The sequence below is a fragment of the Talpa occidentalis genome, unplaced genomic scaffold, assembly GCF_014898055.3.
Source record: "Talpa occidentalis isolate TD23 unplaced genomic scaffold, MPIMG_talOcc4v2.1 talOcc4.2, whole genome shotgun sequence".
Classification (NCBI taxonomy): domain Eukaryota; kingdom Metazoa; phylum Chordata; class Mammalia; order Eulipotyphla; family Talpidae; genus Talpa; species Talpa occidentalis.
The window spans coordinates 28,083,956-28,099,687 of NW_023602073.1; the positions used below are offsets into that span (position 1 = coordinate 28,083,956).

Genomic DNA, 15,732 nt, shown 5'->3' on the forward strand with positions numbered 1-15,732 from the left:
ACAGAGTCCAGCACTGTTAGGCCAAAACTCTGCCAGGTTGTTGATGCTGTGGCTGTGTTGCTGGCCACTGTCCCTTACAGTTCCCTCCCCCTCTGTATTTACTCAGTTCCAACAGGGAATCAGCTAGTTGGTGATTTTGTTCTGGTCATTTGATGGTACCAGAGACCTGTACTTGCTGACTTGTGCTTTTTCCCAGTGGTTCTCTGAGAAATGGAGGCGGGGAGAGGATCACCTCAACACAGGGGCTATTGCTCATGCTGGGTGCTGTGTCTGCCCCCATGTTCACCTGGTGCTGTGCCTGCAGCTGTGTGGGTCCCACACCCTGAATTCTGCACTCTAGTTCTCAATTCCCAGGGCTCTCAGATACAAAATGCTGGCTGTCATCCTGTGCAGTGCCACTGTTATGGAGTGTACCACTCCCAGGATTCTGTGGCCAGCTCTCAATTCCAGAATGGGGTCTTGCTCCATGCCTCATTTCCCTTCTCACCTCTGTTTGCATGGCACACCCCCTCTTAGAGCCTGAGGGTGGTTTTGGGATCCCTGGCTTCCAACTATCAGGAAGTTGGTGATTTTGTTTTCATCACTAGTTGGCGCCAGAGATCATTCTTAGTAGCCTTCCAGAATTGTGCTTCCCCACCCTCCCAACCATCTCCCGGAACAGAGTGGGGGTGGTGTGGAGTGACTCAACGGTGTGGGGATGCGGTATCTGCCCTGTGCCCAGCCATCATGAGGATCCCACGCCCCGAATTTCATGCCCTGGTTCTCAGTTCCAAAGCCTTCAGATCCAGGACTTGGGTGGTAACCCAGTTCAGTGCCCACAGAAATGGCATCTTTTGCACCCCACTCCCATGCCCAGGCACCTGGTTTTTGATTACCCAGTGAGGGTCATTAACCTCAGTGATAGCTCGCGTGCATCTCTCCACAATCCTAGGTTGCGGGCACAGGAAAGTTGGAAAGTTGCAATGACAGTGAAGAAATGATATGAGTAAGGTCTCCCATATAAGCAATTAATAGGGAGGAAAATTGGCAGGTCCCTGTGAAAACTGGGACACAGAAGATAAATTGGCAAAGCTAGCAAACTGCCTGAAGAGCTTGCAGCTGTGATCCTCGTATGCTTTTCTTTTCTTTTTTTTTTTTAAAGATTTATTTTTTTATTTATTTATACAAGCACTGGGTACAGCCAGAAGCGCGGGAGGGTGGGTGAGAGAATTCACCAGAGCCAGAGTGGGGAGCAGAGCAGGCAGAAGGACGGAAGTACACTGCTGAGGGGAGCAGCGGGCGGCAGGAGCGGTCTGCACCGCAACATGTAGGACCCTCCTTCGGTGGCCCGGGAGCAGCGGCCGGGGAGCAGCTGGGGATCGCACCGGCGCTGCAGAGGCTGCGGACAGCTTCACAACCCAGCACCCAACCACCCAACCGCACCCAACCAGGGAGGCCCTGGTCCTCGTTTGCTTTTCAAGGGCACACCTGCTTTTCCACACAAGCTTCCTGGCTGGCCTTGGGCTATTTCCAGGTCTCTCCACAGAGTCCTTATCTTCCTCTAATGGCACTGAGTTTGCAATTACCTAGTGCTATTCACTCACCTCCGGGGTGCTTTCTGCACAGTGCTCCACAGTTCTGGTCATGGGGGTGCAGTGCCTGTAGTAGTTCCTTTCCACTCACTGTGCCCTTGTTCTCTAGTTTGCTCTTGGTTTTTTGTTTTTGTTTTTTTTTCTCCTTTCTGTTGGCTGGAGTGAGCTGGCTTTGTGGGTTGGGGAGGGTAGCAGCGTTCTGATGTTTTCCTCTCTTCTGTTCCTCTTTTATTGCAACTTTCCTCTTCAGGCAGTTTGCTAGCTTTGCCAATTTATCTTCTGTGTCCCAGTCTTCACAGGGACAAGCTGCTTTTCCTCTCTATTAGTTGTTTATATGGGAGACCTTACTCATAGCATTTCTTCACAGCCATGTTGATCTCTCTCCAAAGAAAGGTCTATCAAAGGCAAGTAGACAGGTGCAAAATCTTGGAAGGATATCAGGGAATAAAGAGTGTTATTCACCAAAAAAATCTGAATATATAAAATTGGTCACAAAAGGAGACTGAATGAAATTCAGACAAATTTAGAAAACACATTAAATAGAATTAAACTGGCTAAAGATCAAATTTCAGAGTAGAATGAACAAATGAGCAAATCACACATTTAGAAAAGGAAATAAAATAAATAAAAAGGAAAAATGAGAAAGATCAGATTCAATAGAAGAGAAAAATAAAAATAGTTGAGGGCCGCCAGGCGAGGGTCTTGCATGGCACGCAGACCTCTCCTGCTGCCCACTGCTCCCTTCAGCAGTGTATTTCATCCGTCTGTCTGTTCTGTTCCCTGCTCTGGCTCTGGTGAATTCTCGCACCCTCCCATGCTTCTGACTGTACCCAGTGCTTGTATAAATAAATAAATAAATCTTTTAATAAATAAATAAATAAATGGATAGATAGATAAATAAATAAATAAAAATAGTTGAGAATAATGGCCCACCCAGACACCCCAACTAGACCTACCAACACATTGTTCACCCAGACCTGTGCCAGGGAGCCCTCAGCTGGTCCCATCTACAAGGCCACACAGTACCCTAGCTGGATCCAACACACTATATGCCTGGACCCATGCCAGCGAATCCTTCTGGAGATACCACGCACCACCCATCCCAGAGCCCAACCACTAGTCACATGGTAGTGTCTGCTTTAAGGAAGGCACCAGTTACTGTACTCACTAAGAGGTAAGCACCCAGAATACTAGGAGAGGAAGCCTGAGACTCATGCCCCATCTATATCAGAGCAAACCCAAAGCAAACAATGGGGTGAAAGAAAAATACGAATGGTCAGGCAAGTCCTCAGGGGAACAATACACCACAAAAAGAAAACCAGTCCTTAGAACCTAGCAATATTGACACTAAAAATGTTTTCTTCTTCTCAGATAAAGCATTCATGATTGTCATAATTAAGAAAATCAAAGAATTTTAAAAATACAAGAAAACTCAGAAAACAGATAAACAGGTACATGAGAAAACAGAAAAGGAATGGTCTCCATGAACAGGAGATAGAAATTGAAACCCTGAATAAGAAAATAAAAGACCTGCAGGATATGAAAATATCAATGGAGAAGGTAAACAAATTCTGCAGAAATCCATGGATATATAATAAAGTGGAAGAATGAATCAGTAATCCTGAAGATGTAGGGAAAAAGAACCAAGTTAAAAAGAAAAAAACTTTGATAAAGTTCAACATCCATTTATGTTGCAAACCCTCAAAAAATTTGGATAAAAGAGACCTATCTAAACAAAATAAAAGCCACTATGACAAACCCACAGCTAACATCATTCTTAATGGCGAAAGACTAAAAACCTTCCCATTAAGATCTGAAAAAAAGAGGACCTCCCAGTGGCACAGCGGTTGAGCGCTGGATTGCGAAGCTGCACGCAGCTTTATCAGCGCCGGTTCGATCCCCGGCCACTGGGCGAGGGTCCCACATGGTGCGCAGACCTCTTCTGCTGTGCCCGCTGCTCCTCTCAGTAGTGTATTTCATCGGTCTGTCTGTTCTGTTCCCCATTCTGGCTCTGGTGAATTCTCTCACCCTCCCGTGCTTCTGTCTGTACCCAGTGCTTGTATAAATAAATAAATAAATAAATCTTTAAAAAAAAATCTGAAAAAAAGATAAGGATATCCACTCTCACCACTGCTTTTGAATAAAGTACTGAAAGTCCTAATTAGAGCAATTAGGCAAGAGAAAAACAAAAGGAATCCAAATTGGAAAAGAAGAAATAAAACTATCATTATTTGCAGATGATATAATATTTAGAGAGACTCCATAAAAATTCACAGAAAAACTAATCAAAACCAGTTTAGTAATGTATCAGTTACAAAATCAATACACAAAAAAATCAGTAACATTCCTATATGCAAACAATCAATCTGAAGAAGAAATTAAGAAAACCATCCCATTTATAATTGTACCAAAAAAATTTAATACCTGAGAATAAACCTAACAAAGAAGGTGAAAACCTACAAAAGAAAAATTATAAAACACTGCTAAAAGAAATAGAAGACATAAAGAAATAGAAAAAACATTCCCTGCTCATGGTTGGAAGAATTAACACTATCAAAATGATGATGTTATCAGAAGGAATCTACAGATTCAGTGCAATTCCAATAAAAATCTCAATGGTATTCATCAAATAAATGGAACAAATATTGCTGAAATTCATATGGAATCACAAAAAAACCTGAACAGCCAAAGCTATCCTGATGAAAATGGGAGAAAATGGAGGTCTTACACTCCCAAATTCAAACTATACTACATAACATAATAATAAAAACAGACACACAGACTGATGGAATCAAATTGAAAGCCCAGCAGTAAAATCACCAATATGTGGTCAACTAATCTATGACAATGGAGCAAACATATACACGGAAAACTGATTCTGAAAAACTGAACTGCCATATGCAAAAGAATGAAACTAGACTATCTCATATCATACACACACACACAAAAAAAAAAAAAAACTCAAAATGGAAAAGATTTCAATATAAGACCTAAAACCATACATATATAAAAGAAAACAGGGAAAACACTTCATGACATAAATCTCAGAAACATTTTTAAGGACTCATCTCCAGAAGCAAAGAAAATGAAGGAGAAGATAAATAGCTGAGACTACATTAAACTAAAAATCTTCTGTACAGCAAAAGAGACAGTAACCTAAACAAAGAAACATCCTACTGAATGGGAGAAAATATTTTCACATTATATGACAGATAAATGACTGATATCAAAAATCTACAAAGAGCGCACACAACTCATACATACATAGCATACAACCCAGTCAAAAAAATAAACAGAAGAGCTAAAAAGATACTTCTATAGAGGAGAAATGCAAATGGCCAACAGGAGAATGAAAAAATGTTCAATATCACTTATTATCAGGGTAAGTAAATGAAAATCACAATAAGATACCATCTCATACCTGTGAGAATAATCTGTATTATAAAAAAAAAAAAAACTGGAAACAGAAATTGCTGGCTAGGATGAAGTGAAAAAGAAAGCCTCTTTCACTGCTTGTGGGAATGTAAAGTAGTTCAGCCACTCTGGAAAGCTGTGTGGAGTTTCCTCAAAACACTAAAAATGGATCTACTATATAATCTAATATTTCCATTCCTAGGACTCTACACAAAGAACACCAAAACACTAATTCAAAAGGAAACTTGCACTCCTATATTTGTTGCAGTACTATTTAAAATAGCTAAGATACAGACACAACCCAAATGTCCCAAAACAGATAAATAAAGACTTAGTTTATATACACAGTGGAGTACTACTCAGAGATCAAAAACGATAAAGCCATGCCATTTGCAGCAACATGAATGGAACTGCAAGTGTTTATTCTAAGCAAAAGAATTCAGAAGGAAAAGATAATTACCAGATGGTTTCATTTATATTTGGAATATAGAGAAACCAAACAAAGGTTCAGGAAAAAGACAAAACTTGCATAGATTTAAGACATACAGCAAGGGAAGGGAAGAGAGGGTCAAAAATAGGAGATAGAAGACCACAAGGGACTATGGTGATGGATCACAGTTGCTATGGTAGTGGAGGCTACACCAGAAGGGACAAATCAAATATAGTTCAAAAATGAACAACGATGAAAGAAGATAAATAAATAAATTCAATAAAATAAAAAAAGAATGAGAAAAAATTAATATGACACAATATTAACTTTTCACTCAATGTATATGTACTTTAATTTGAGAATATTTATAGTAACATTTCTAAATGAAGTAACATGATTACAAAGAAAAACAGAACTACGGAGGAATGAAGAGATTGAAACAAAATTTCTCTTTTGAATAGAATAAAAATTGAGATACCTGTCAGATATCCAAAAATATATGGCGTACGCACTGCCTGCATATTTCTATATGTAGTTATTTAAAAGAGAGTTACTCAAAAATATATATATCAATATCCGTAGTTCCTAGTGAGAAAGTTTCAATAAATGGAGATTATCTACCATTTTAGGCTATTCTGGCTTAAGGAGACAGAGCAGTAGCTAGAGAGGTTATGAGTTTTAAGTAATCTTTCTTATCTCATTTCCAATTCAATGTTAACATTACACTTCTGTCTGATTGTTGATTTTATTTTGCAATGCCATTTTCAATTTTTTTCTCAATGGAAAACACATCCAGATTTGACACTAATGAATAACTCTGGGAACTGAGTCTCCAAGGCCAGCAAAGATTTCTAAAGCAAGCAAATCCTTCCTGGCCTCAAGAGATATGAAGACTGATAATGCTTTGCTTCCAGACAACTTCTCTGCCTTTGGACATGGTTTCATCAATGTAGGTGCAAGGTTTAAATTTTCTGAAGGCTCCCTCCTGCTCAAGAGGATCATTAGGTAGAGTAAGTATTTCTAAGGTCATATTGATGGGGTAGAAATGAGGAAATCCAGGAAGTAAGTGTGAATTTGATGCATCCATAATGGGCTTGGATTTTAGAGTGGATCATAGGGGATGGAAGTATTGCACTGGGGGGTGGGAAATGGGGGGAGTTGGAAGTTAGTTCTCTGTTTCCAAAACAGTATGTAAATCAGTCCAGTTGTAAGAAGTAATTTACATGTAAAACTGCTAATAGATATATCTAGCAGAAGCTAAATATATATCTTTAAATATGGAATTAAAGATATACTTTTTAAATTTATTTTTTTAACATTGTTGTTCACTTTTGTACAATGTTTGATTTCTCCTCTTGGGTGTCATCCCATAAAATTCCCACCACCATATCACCCATTAACCATCATCATAGTCTCTTGTTCTATTCCCTCCCCTGTTTTGACTCCTCCCTTCCTCTGCTGCATGTCTCATATTTATAGTTTGCCTGCTAGTTCTGTCTTTTTTTCTGACCCCTTGTTCAGTTTCTATACATTCCTCCTAAAAGTGAAACCATCCGATATTTTTTTCTTTTTCCTTCTGAGTTATTTCACTAAGCATAATCCCTCCCAGCTCCATCCATGCCATGTTGCTGCAAATAGCATGAGTTTATCTTTTTTGATTGTTGAATGTATTCCATTGAGTATATATTCCACATGTTCTTGATCCAGTCATCTGTTTTGGGTCATTTTGGTTGTTTCCATATCTTAGCTATTGTAAATAGTGTTGCAATGAGCAGTGGGAAGTGCAAGATTCCCTTCAAATTAGTGATTTCCCCATGAGTGGAATTGCTGGATTATATGATACATCCACTTTTAGTGTTTTAAGAATCTTCCACATAGCTTTCCACAGTGGTTGGACCAGTTTGCACTCCCACCAGCAGTGTAAGAGGGTTCCTTTTTCTCCACATCCTTGCCATCATTTGTTGTTGCCAGTTTTATTAATACGGGCCATTTTCACTGCTATGATGTGGTATCTCATTGTGGTTTTGATTTACAATTCCTTGATGACAAGTGATGTTGAGCAATTTTTTCCTCTTTGGAAAATTATATTTTTAGCTCTTTTGCCTGATTTTTTTACTGGATTGTTTACTTTGTTTTTGTTGAATTATAAGCTTAAAGATATAATTAAAAGCTATGTTTTTATAGACATTTCAAACACTGAACTAGAATATAGAGAAGTCCAAAGTTCAATAATAAGAAGAGGAGAAATGAGCCAAGGAAACCAAAAATGAGTCTCCAATGAAACCCCTAGGAACCCAAGAACATGTGGTTGGTATTCTGAAAGCAAGGGAAAGAAAATATTTGACAAAGGATCAAAGTCAAACTGTAAGATCGATCCTTAGAAATACACTGAAGATCTGAGACAGTCATGAAGGGAGGAGAGGTGAAGGGAGATTAGAGATGGGGAGAAGAATACAGTGGAGTGTGGTGGAGGACTGTGGGTACTTTGGTGATGGGAAAAGCATGGTGACCACATCTGAGAGGATAAATCCTATATTGTGAAAAAACAAACAAGGATTTTTTTTTAAAAAGATTTTTTTTAAAAAGGAATCAACTACTTTGTAGTAATAAGAGGACTATGGGTGGTGGGTGTGGTATAGCAACATATATCTGAAGTGGTATGAAACTATACTTCTGAATTATATACAGAGTTGCAAACTAATGTTGCTTCAATAAGAAAAGAACTTAACATATTAAAAAGTAGTCAAGTAGCGTAAAGCATAAAAGTTGAACTTTGACATCAAAAAGTGACTTCAGCAGAACTATAAGGGCCAAAACTTGATTGAAGAAGATTTAAAGGAGCCAGAAGGTGAAGCAATGACTTTGGAGAGCCATGAATGGACAATAAGTGATAGAGACAATAAACTTTTTGAAGGATTTGTCACAAAGGCAGAGTAGTGGGGAAGTGGCTGAAGACTGTGAAGACCCATTAGGATATTAGAATATTATCCACCTGAGTCAGAAACTTTAGGTTGTTAGGTCCTTATATACTGTCATGCTGAAATATTATCTAACCTCAGATATTTGCCAGACCTTATTTGAGATACTACATAATCTTTATTTTCCAGGTAAACTTCCAGGAGGTGAATATAAAACTGTGAGGTTATTCAAGCAAAATCATCAAAAAGATCCAACCAGGAGAAAACGTGAGAAAGTGAGAGGTATGACCACATAGGAGCTGAAGGAAGTCTTGTTCTGAAAAGATAAAGGAATAACAGAAGCATTAACCTTGTTGTCGGGGAATCTTACAGTTTCCAAGTGAAAAAAGTTAGAAATAAAAATAGATAGCAGTATGGTTGATAGGATGCACTATCTTTTGATTTCTCTTCGGCAAACAGTAAGTGTCAGCATCAGCTAAAGTTACTGCATGCTGTAAATGAAAATTATTGTGCCCCACTAATCCTTAAGCATATTAAAAATTTAAGAAACTCTGTTCTCAAGTATTCAAAAATGTTCTGCAAAATGAGGAAATAATTTTCCCTTTTATCGTAAGTCAGGTACCCATGGGAACATTTAAAAATTATTAGAAACAGGGAGTTTATTCACAGTTAATAAATAAATTGAAAAGAAGAGAAAAATGTGTCCTATTATTTGAGAATAGCCATTAAATAGTAATCCTTGGGCCAGACCCAGTGCTCCACTCTTTGGTCAGTGCTATAAAGAACTTTTAAATAGAGAACATGATTCCTACTCTCGAGATAAGTATAGAATAATTAATAAGAGAAAAACTTTATATTATTTTTTTAAAAACAACTTCAGTCAATAATCTTAAGGATCATTCTACACATATATATTTCATAAAATATCTATAAAATAAGGGATAGAATACTTGAGAAAATATGGTTGTGAAGAGAGTAAAAATTTAACTGAGACTTCGCCTGCTAGTATTTAAGTGAGGAAGTAAAGACATCTGGATAGAAAAGGACTGGGGGTTAATGTAGTAAGAGCAGAAATTAACATAATCTTGTAACTATAAAGTGATCAAAGGAGAGAGGGGATTGAATGCTAGTGAGTAGTGGGAAATCATGTTTTTTAGACAGCATGTTCCAGGTGTAGATATTTTTGATAGCCAGACACATATGGGTGTAAATAGTGCAATAGGAAACATGATGTTAGGGGTATTTGAGCAAGGGAAAGTCAGGTCAAAAGCAGAAAGTTGTACAATTACTGAAATTGCTTGCAACATGAATCATTATAAGTAGAAAGAAGTTAATAAAATAATCTGGGTGCTAGTTGAGAAAAAAAAATCCAAATAAGGTAAATGTGGAAAGACACTGATATGAAGACCATATTGTAGGGAAAAAAAGTATTATATCACAAATTTGAAGGAAGAACGAAATGGATAAATCAATGTTTTCAACTCATATCAGTAGGAGACTATTTGTAAGAATAAATTTTTATTCGTAAAATGTTGAAAAGGAGAGCAATATACTGCCCTCTTGTGCCTTCAGTCTACATTGTGAACATTTACTCTTCTTTTTTTATGCCATCACTAATTTTATTTATTTATTTTTGTTTTTAAACATCTTTATTTTTTCATAATATAGAATTTTTTGTATTTACCATTCTTTGTTTCCAAACACTAGGAATTTAATGGAGAGGAAAGCTAGATACAATTTCTGCCATAATGTACCTTATGACTTTTTAAGGAATTCTAACATTAAATAAATATATTAAAATAAATAAGTAATCAAAATAAGATTAATTATATTATCTGTGTTACAACTATAGAAATCCTATGATGGTCTAAGATAGCATATAAAAGAGACAAGGAAAACACCCTTAAGAAAGTTACTAGTTGCATGGATGGAGCTGGAAGGGATCATGCTCAGCGAAATAAGCCAGAAAGAAAAAGAAAAATACCGGATGGTCTCACTCATACCAGGAATCTAGAAAACTTAATAAGGGACCAGGAAAATGAATAACTATAAGAAAGTGAAAATCAAAATCAACAAAAAACTATGAACCAGAGACACTCTATGGGGGATGGGGGGCGGGGAGGGGAGGGATTGGGGTCAAAATAAGGGGGTTGCAATTGTATGGGGAATATAAAAAATTTTATTTTTAAAAAATAAATAAATAAATAAATTGTAGATTAAAGTAAAAAAAATAAATAAATACTATATAATATTAAAAAAATTTAAAAAAAAAGAAAGTTACTAGTTGATCTGAGGTTGGAAGATGAAAAGAAGTGACTAAAGTGAATGAAAGAAATATGACTCGTATGAGGGAATGTGGCCAAGGAGCAGTAAATGAGTGGATTGTGGTGTAAGATGAGCCGCTGAGACACTTTTATATCAAAACACATTGAGCCTTCTTAGACATGGTAGAGATTTTTGTGTTTTTACAAGACCAAACATTCTCCAGAGACCTATTTTTAAACAAATAAGAAAGACAACTAGCTTTCTTTTTTGAGACAATTGCTCTGTTGGCAGTGTGGTGAACATATTGGATGGGCACGAGGGGGCATATTAAACCAGTTAGAAGGGTAAGAGTACTCCGACCATCAACAAACCTGAACTAGAGTAGTGATTGTGCAGATGGGTAAGAGCATTTATTGAGCTGCCACTGTGTGCCACACACTAAGCTGAGTACTAAGATGCAGCCACTGCATTAAAAAAAACACAGACCCTTGTAGTTAAAACATATTTCTAAACAATGATACCATCCAACAACACAAATTTTTAATTAAAAAAACTGATACACCTAAACAACTCCAGGAAGCTACTCTCATACCCTTCATTCCACCACCTCTGTGCTGTCTCACTTAGACCATCCTCTCTATAAAATCCCATTGCCATTTTACTTCCTTTTATTCATTCCTCACATTGCTTAGGATAAGGCAAACTCAGTACCAAGAGGTGAGATCCAAGACACTATCTACATCAGTATGATAGTGAAGGACTCATCCTTCTGCTCATTTCTTTCTTACAGCACACAAAGATCCAACATGAACTGCAGCAAGACACCTGACTTTGTCTTCTTGGGGCTGTCCAGTGACCCAGAAAAAGGGAAGTTCCTGTTTGGCCTCTTCCTGGCTATCTATTTGCTGTGCCTCCTAGGGAACTTGCTTCTTCTGATTACTATTGCTTTTGACGTCCACCTCCACACGCCCATGTACTTTTTCCTCAGTCAGCTCTCCCTGGTGGATCTTTGCTTCACCACCACCACAGCCCCCCAAATGCTGGAGAATCTGTGGACCAGCAATGGATTCATCTCTTTCTCTAGATGTCTGACCCAATTATATTTCTTCGCTGTTTTTGCTGATATGGACAATCTGCTTTTGACTGCCATGGCTATTGACCGCTATGCTGCCATCTGTCATCCACTGCACTATTCACTGCTAATGACTCCATGCAGATGCATACTGCTGGTGGGCTGTTCATGGGGAGTGGCTCACTCTGTCTCTCTGATCCATATACTATTGCTATCTAAGTTGTATTTCTATACTAACCAAGAGATTCCCCACTTTTTCTGTGACTTTGGTCCACTTTTTCAACTTTCTTGTTCTGATACCCTTCTTAATGAAGAACTGGTGATGATTCTGGCAGGGTTTTTAGGAATCAGTCCTCTCCTTTGCATCACAAGTTCTTATGCTCATATTTTCCTGGCGGTAGCCAGGGTCCCATCAAAACAGGGGAAAAAGAAAGCCCTGGCTACATGCAGCTCCCATCTCTCCATGGTCATCCTATTCTATACTACAGTTTTTGCCACCTACCTGAAACCCCCATCAAATTCTCACTCAACAGGTGAGCTTGTTGCATCTGCCATGTACACCCTGGTGACACCCACTCTCAACCCTTTCATTTATAGTCTGAGAAATAAAGATGTGAAGAGTTCTCTGAAGAGGGTTTTGGGCATAGAGAGTTCTTGAGATTAGATATCATCTCCATGGGTTAAAAATGAATTATTATTTAAGAACATAGAACAGTGCCAGACATGTTAAAATGAGTAAAAATTGGAGACTGCATCGATAAGTGCAGAACCAAACCAACTAATCAAGTTTTCTTTTTATTAGTGTATACCATCCAGAACTGCTTGATTTGAAGTTAGCACTGGGAAAGTTGTAGGCACTTTCCTTTTGATGACATTTTGCCAATGAATTAGATATTTTTTTAATCAGGAAGACTTCTATATATTCTTGGGGCATACAGTCAAGGGGAATCCCAGCATGTAACAACAGGATCAGGATATAGGGAAGTTTTTGTCCAAGGTTGGGCCTGTTGTGGTGACACTTTTGGATTGGTTCCAAAGTTCATTTGTCCGTGAGTGGTGGAAATTAAGTCTTCAGAAGGAACTCTGCAATGTGGTAGTCTGATATCACAATCAGATGATCTTATTCTTCAAAGTCATTAAATGAATGAGTCAGGCTGCTTAATTTTTTCTTCTTTTTTGTTACTATTCAGTCTTCTTTTTAATGTTTAATATTTTATATTAAGGTAAAATTGGTCTACAACATTGTATGATTCAGAAATATAGGATCCCACCTTTTTAGATATATGTTACCTCACCATACCCACCACCAAGGCACTTATGGTCCTCCATCAAATATCAGGTTTAAAAAACCTTATTAGATCTTCTAACTTGCTTCCCTGTTGTTTACCACCATGGCTTTGACTTTCTTGTCATGCTTCTTATATCATTTTCTGATTCCCTCCTCACTTTTTCTATATCACTTAATTATGTGACCTTGTTCATGTTATTTGATCACTCAGAAATTCAGTTCCCTCATGTAAAATTGTGATCAGGAAAAAAATTCTCTTGGGGTTTCTGCAACATTCTGTGATGCAACACAGTAACCATAGTGTAAAGTAATACAATACAGTGGCTCTTAGTGTAAAATTGTAAATTAGAATTCTACCTTTCTTTATCTTTATAGTATTTCTCTTCCCTTCAAGCTCCTAATCATAACTGTAATGAAGGTTTACATATAAACAAGAAGAACAATTTCACATAAAGTTTCTTTGTACTATAATCTATGATTTTATTGTGTCTGCTTATGGGTGTAAATGTAGAGACAAAAAATACATTCAGACATAAACAAGTACCAACAATTGATCAGTATGTCAAGGCAACTTTTATTTGAGAAGAAACATCAGTTATTTTGGAATTATTATTTAAGATATTATGGTACACTGAATAAGAAAGTATAGAAAAATATGAAAAAAATGATAATTTTCTGACTTTAAAAATGTTTGTTATATATTAAGTATATCTCTGAAAAATCTCAATTGCTGACATTTATATTTTTAGTACTGAAATTATCAAACAAATGCATTGTAGTTATAATTTCCATACTGTAATGTAAATTATCCAATTAGTTTTTAACATTTCACTATACAGTAAACTATCTTGTGTATTTCAGGATAAACTGAATAATTCAGAAGAGATTACCATTAGAAATTAGAGTATAAACTAAACCTGAAGGGAACCTGATTGTCCTCTTCCCTAACAGATAGTCCATATATAGTCATGTATTTTCTTGAGAATTCTGCAGTGTATTTTGTATGCAAAGGAAAAACAATTTGTCTACAAAATACTTGTCATAAATTACCTGTTTGTTGTCATTATGTCATTGTCATAAAAGTAATTTTTGATTACATTGATTGATTCTGTAGTAATGACCATGAGTTATGTTTGCCCATATAATTTTGCTACTTGATCTAATTCTTTATAGTGACATAAAGCTTTTCTTCAAAAAAGAATAATCCTCATAAACATGCACTTTGGGAAAAATCACTCACCACTACATTGAAATATAGAAATAGATCAGGCAAACAAGATTCTTAGACCCACTCAGCCTCGTATATATGAGATATATACATAAATCATATATAAGAACTTATGATAATAACTTATATGAGATATATCACATATATGATCTATAAAGAATGATGATTAAACTACTGATAAAAATGGCAAAAATGATCAAAATGGTTGTAGTGATGGCAAGAGATGATCAAATTCCAATAAAATTATTATTAGTGTTATGAGTATTAGGAGGAAATTTAAAGAAGAGATAAATTCAATGCATCCTTAGATATATCTATATAAATACACACAGAGAGAGATGTGAATGATATATATGCACACACACTCCTTGATATGTTGTTGTTCTGTGCTATCCACTGCTATTCAGTGACTAGTGGAAGGAAAAAAATGCTTGTATTCACAAATTGGTGTATATATATATATTGATATGTGTGTGTGTGTGTGTGTGTGTACACACACTAACCTAAGGATGTCTGGATTAGCTGTTCTTTAAATTATCTTCTAACACTGATATCATTGAAACTTGATCAACCATTGCCATCTCTTCTACCATTATGATCACCATTTCCATTTCTATTTGTGGCCTAATCAACCTTACATATAGTCAATACCACCTCTGTTGTCATCAGTGTCACCACACAACTTGCCATCTTTTCTACTGTCCCCATCAATGCCACCAGTACCAATATCACTGGTAAGAGAGTAGGAACCTGCTCTATGTGGTTCCTCCTCTTTACTTTAACACTCATTTTTTTTGTGGGTTTGTGTTATATTCAAGAATGTCTGCATATATTTAGTAGTCATGGCTGAAGATTGACAGATAAACAACAATAGATGTCTTGATTTTCTTAATAAGATAAAAAAATTCCTATTTAAGTTTTATTTATAACATTTGTTCTGCAAAAATAGTGATCTATGCATCTTTCAAAGAATAGATTCTTCTTTCACATATATATACCCTTAAAGAGTGATTAGGAAAAAGGATTCATTACACTGTATTGTAAAAACAATGCACTTTGACTAGTTCAGTCATTCTTTGTCCAGTTTGTCCCTAATTATACTATGCACAGCAGTGTCAAGACACAGTATATTCATTATGTTTCTTTGTGCCACTCCCTACATTTCATGTTATTATACACTATGCGTTGGAGGGTATAATCAAACACCTGATGAGTAATCTTATTTAGGAAAACAGCTCTCATTCCAATGGTTAGTAGGGCCCTTGCTAACAAGAGTAACCCTGAGATTTTCAGACTAGATTCTTTGTTCATCATCTGCATCTAACCAATTCTCAGCCCAGATTTTCTTCCTGGATCATATAGAGTTATACTTTCTTCACATATTTAACTTAGTGTCTTCTCATAGTGTATGTTCAGTAATTATTTTGAAAATAATTATTATTGGCAGATAATAATTCACCCAAAGAAATGAAGTTCATGGGGGAATGGGGGGAACATGGGCAGTTTCACTTATTTGAGAAAAAATAACGAGCTAATTTGGAGCAGA

The 15,732-nt window shown here is 36.7% G+C and overlaps 2 protein-coding genes across 7 annotated transcripts in view; both read left to right on the forward strand.

Annotated features, from left to right (window-relative positions):
• LOC119253132 (olfactory receptor 12D2-like) overlaps positions 1-15,732 on the forward strand; it is a 53,530-nt gene that overhangs the window by 27,294 nt on the left and 10,504 nt on the right. For 3 of the 6 annotated variants that reach the window (XM_037520778.2, XM_054698452.1, XM_054698453.1), the window contains one exon: positions 8,523-8,615. The gene's annotated coding sequence lies outside the window, so the exon portion shown is untranslated. Of the gene's footprint in view, positions 1-6,211; positions 6,426-8,522; positions 8,616-15,732 lie in introns of all 6 variants that reach the window. The other 3 variants (XM_054698449.1, XM_054698450.1, XM_054698451.1) reach the window with 3 other exon arrangements.
• On the forward strand, positions 11,405-12,328 carry LOC119251093 (olfactory receptor 24-like). The gene has a single exon (XM_037518588.1). The coding sequence runs from the start codon at positions 11,405-11,407 to the stop codon at positions 12,326-12,328; it is 924 nt and encodes a 307-aa protein (XP_037374485.1).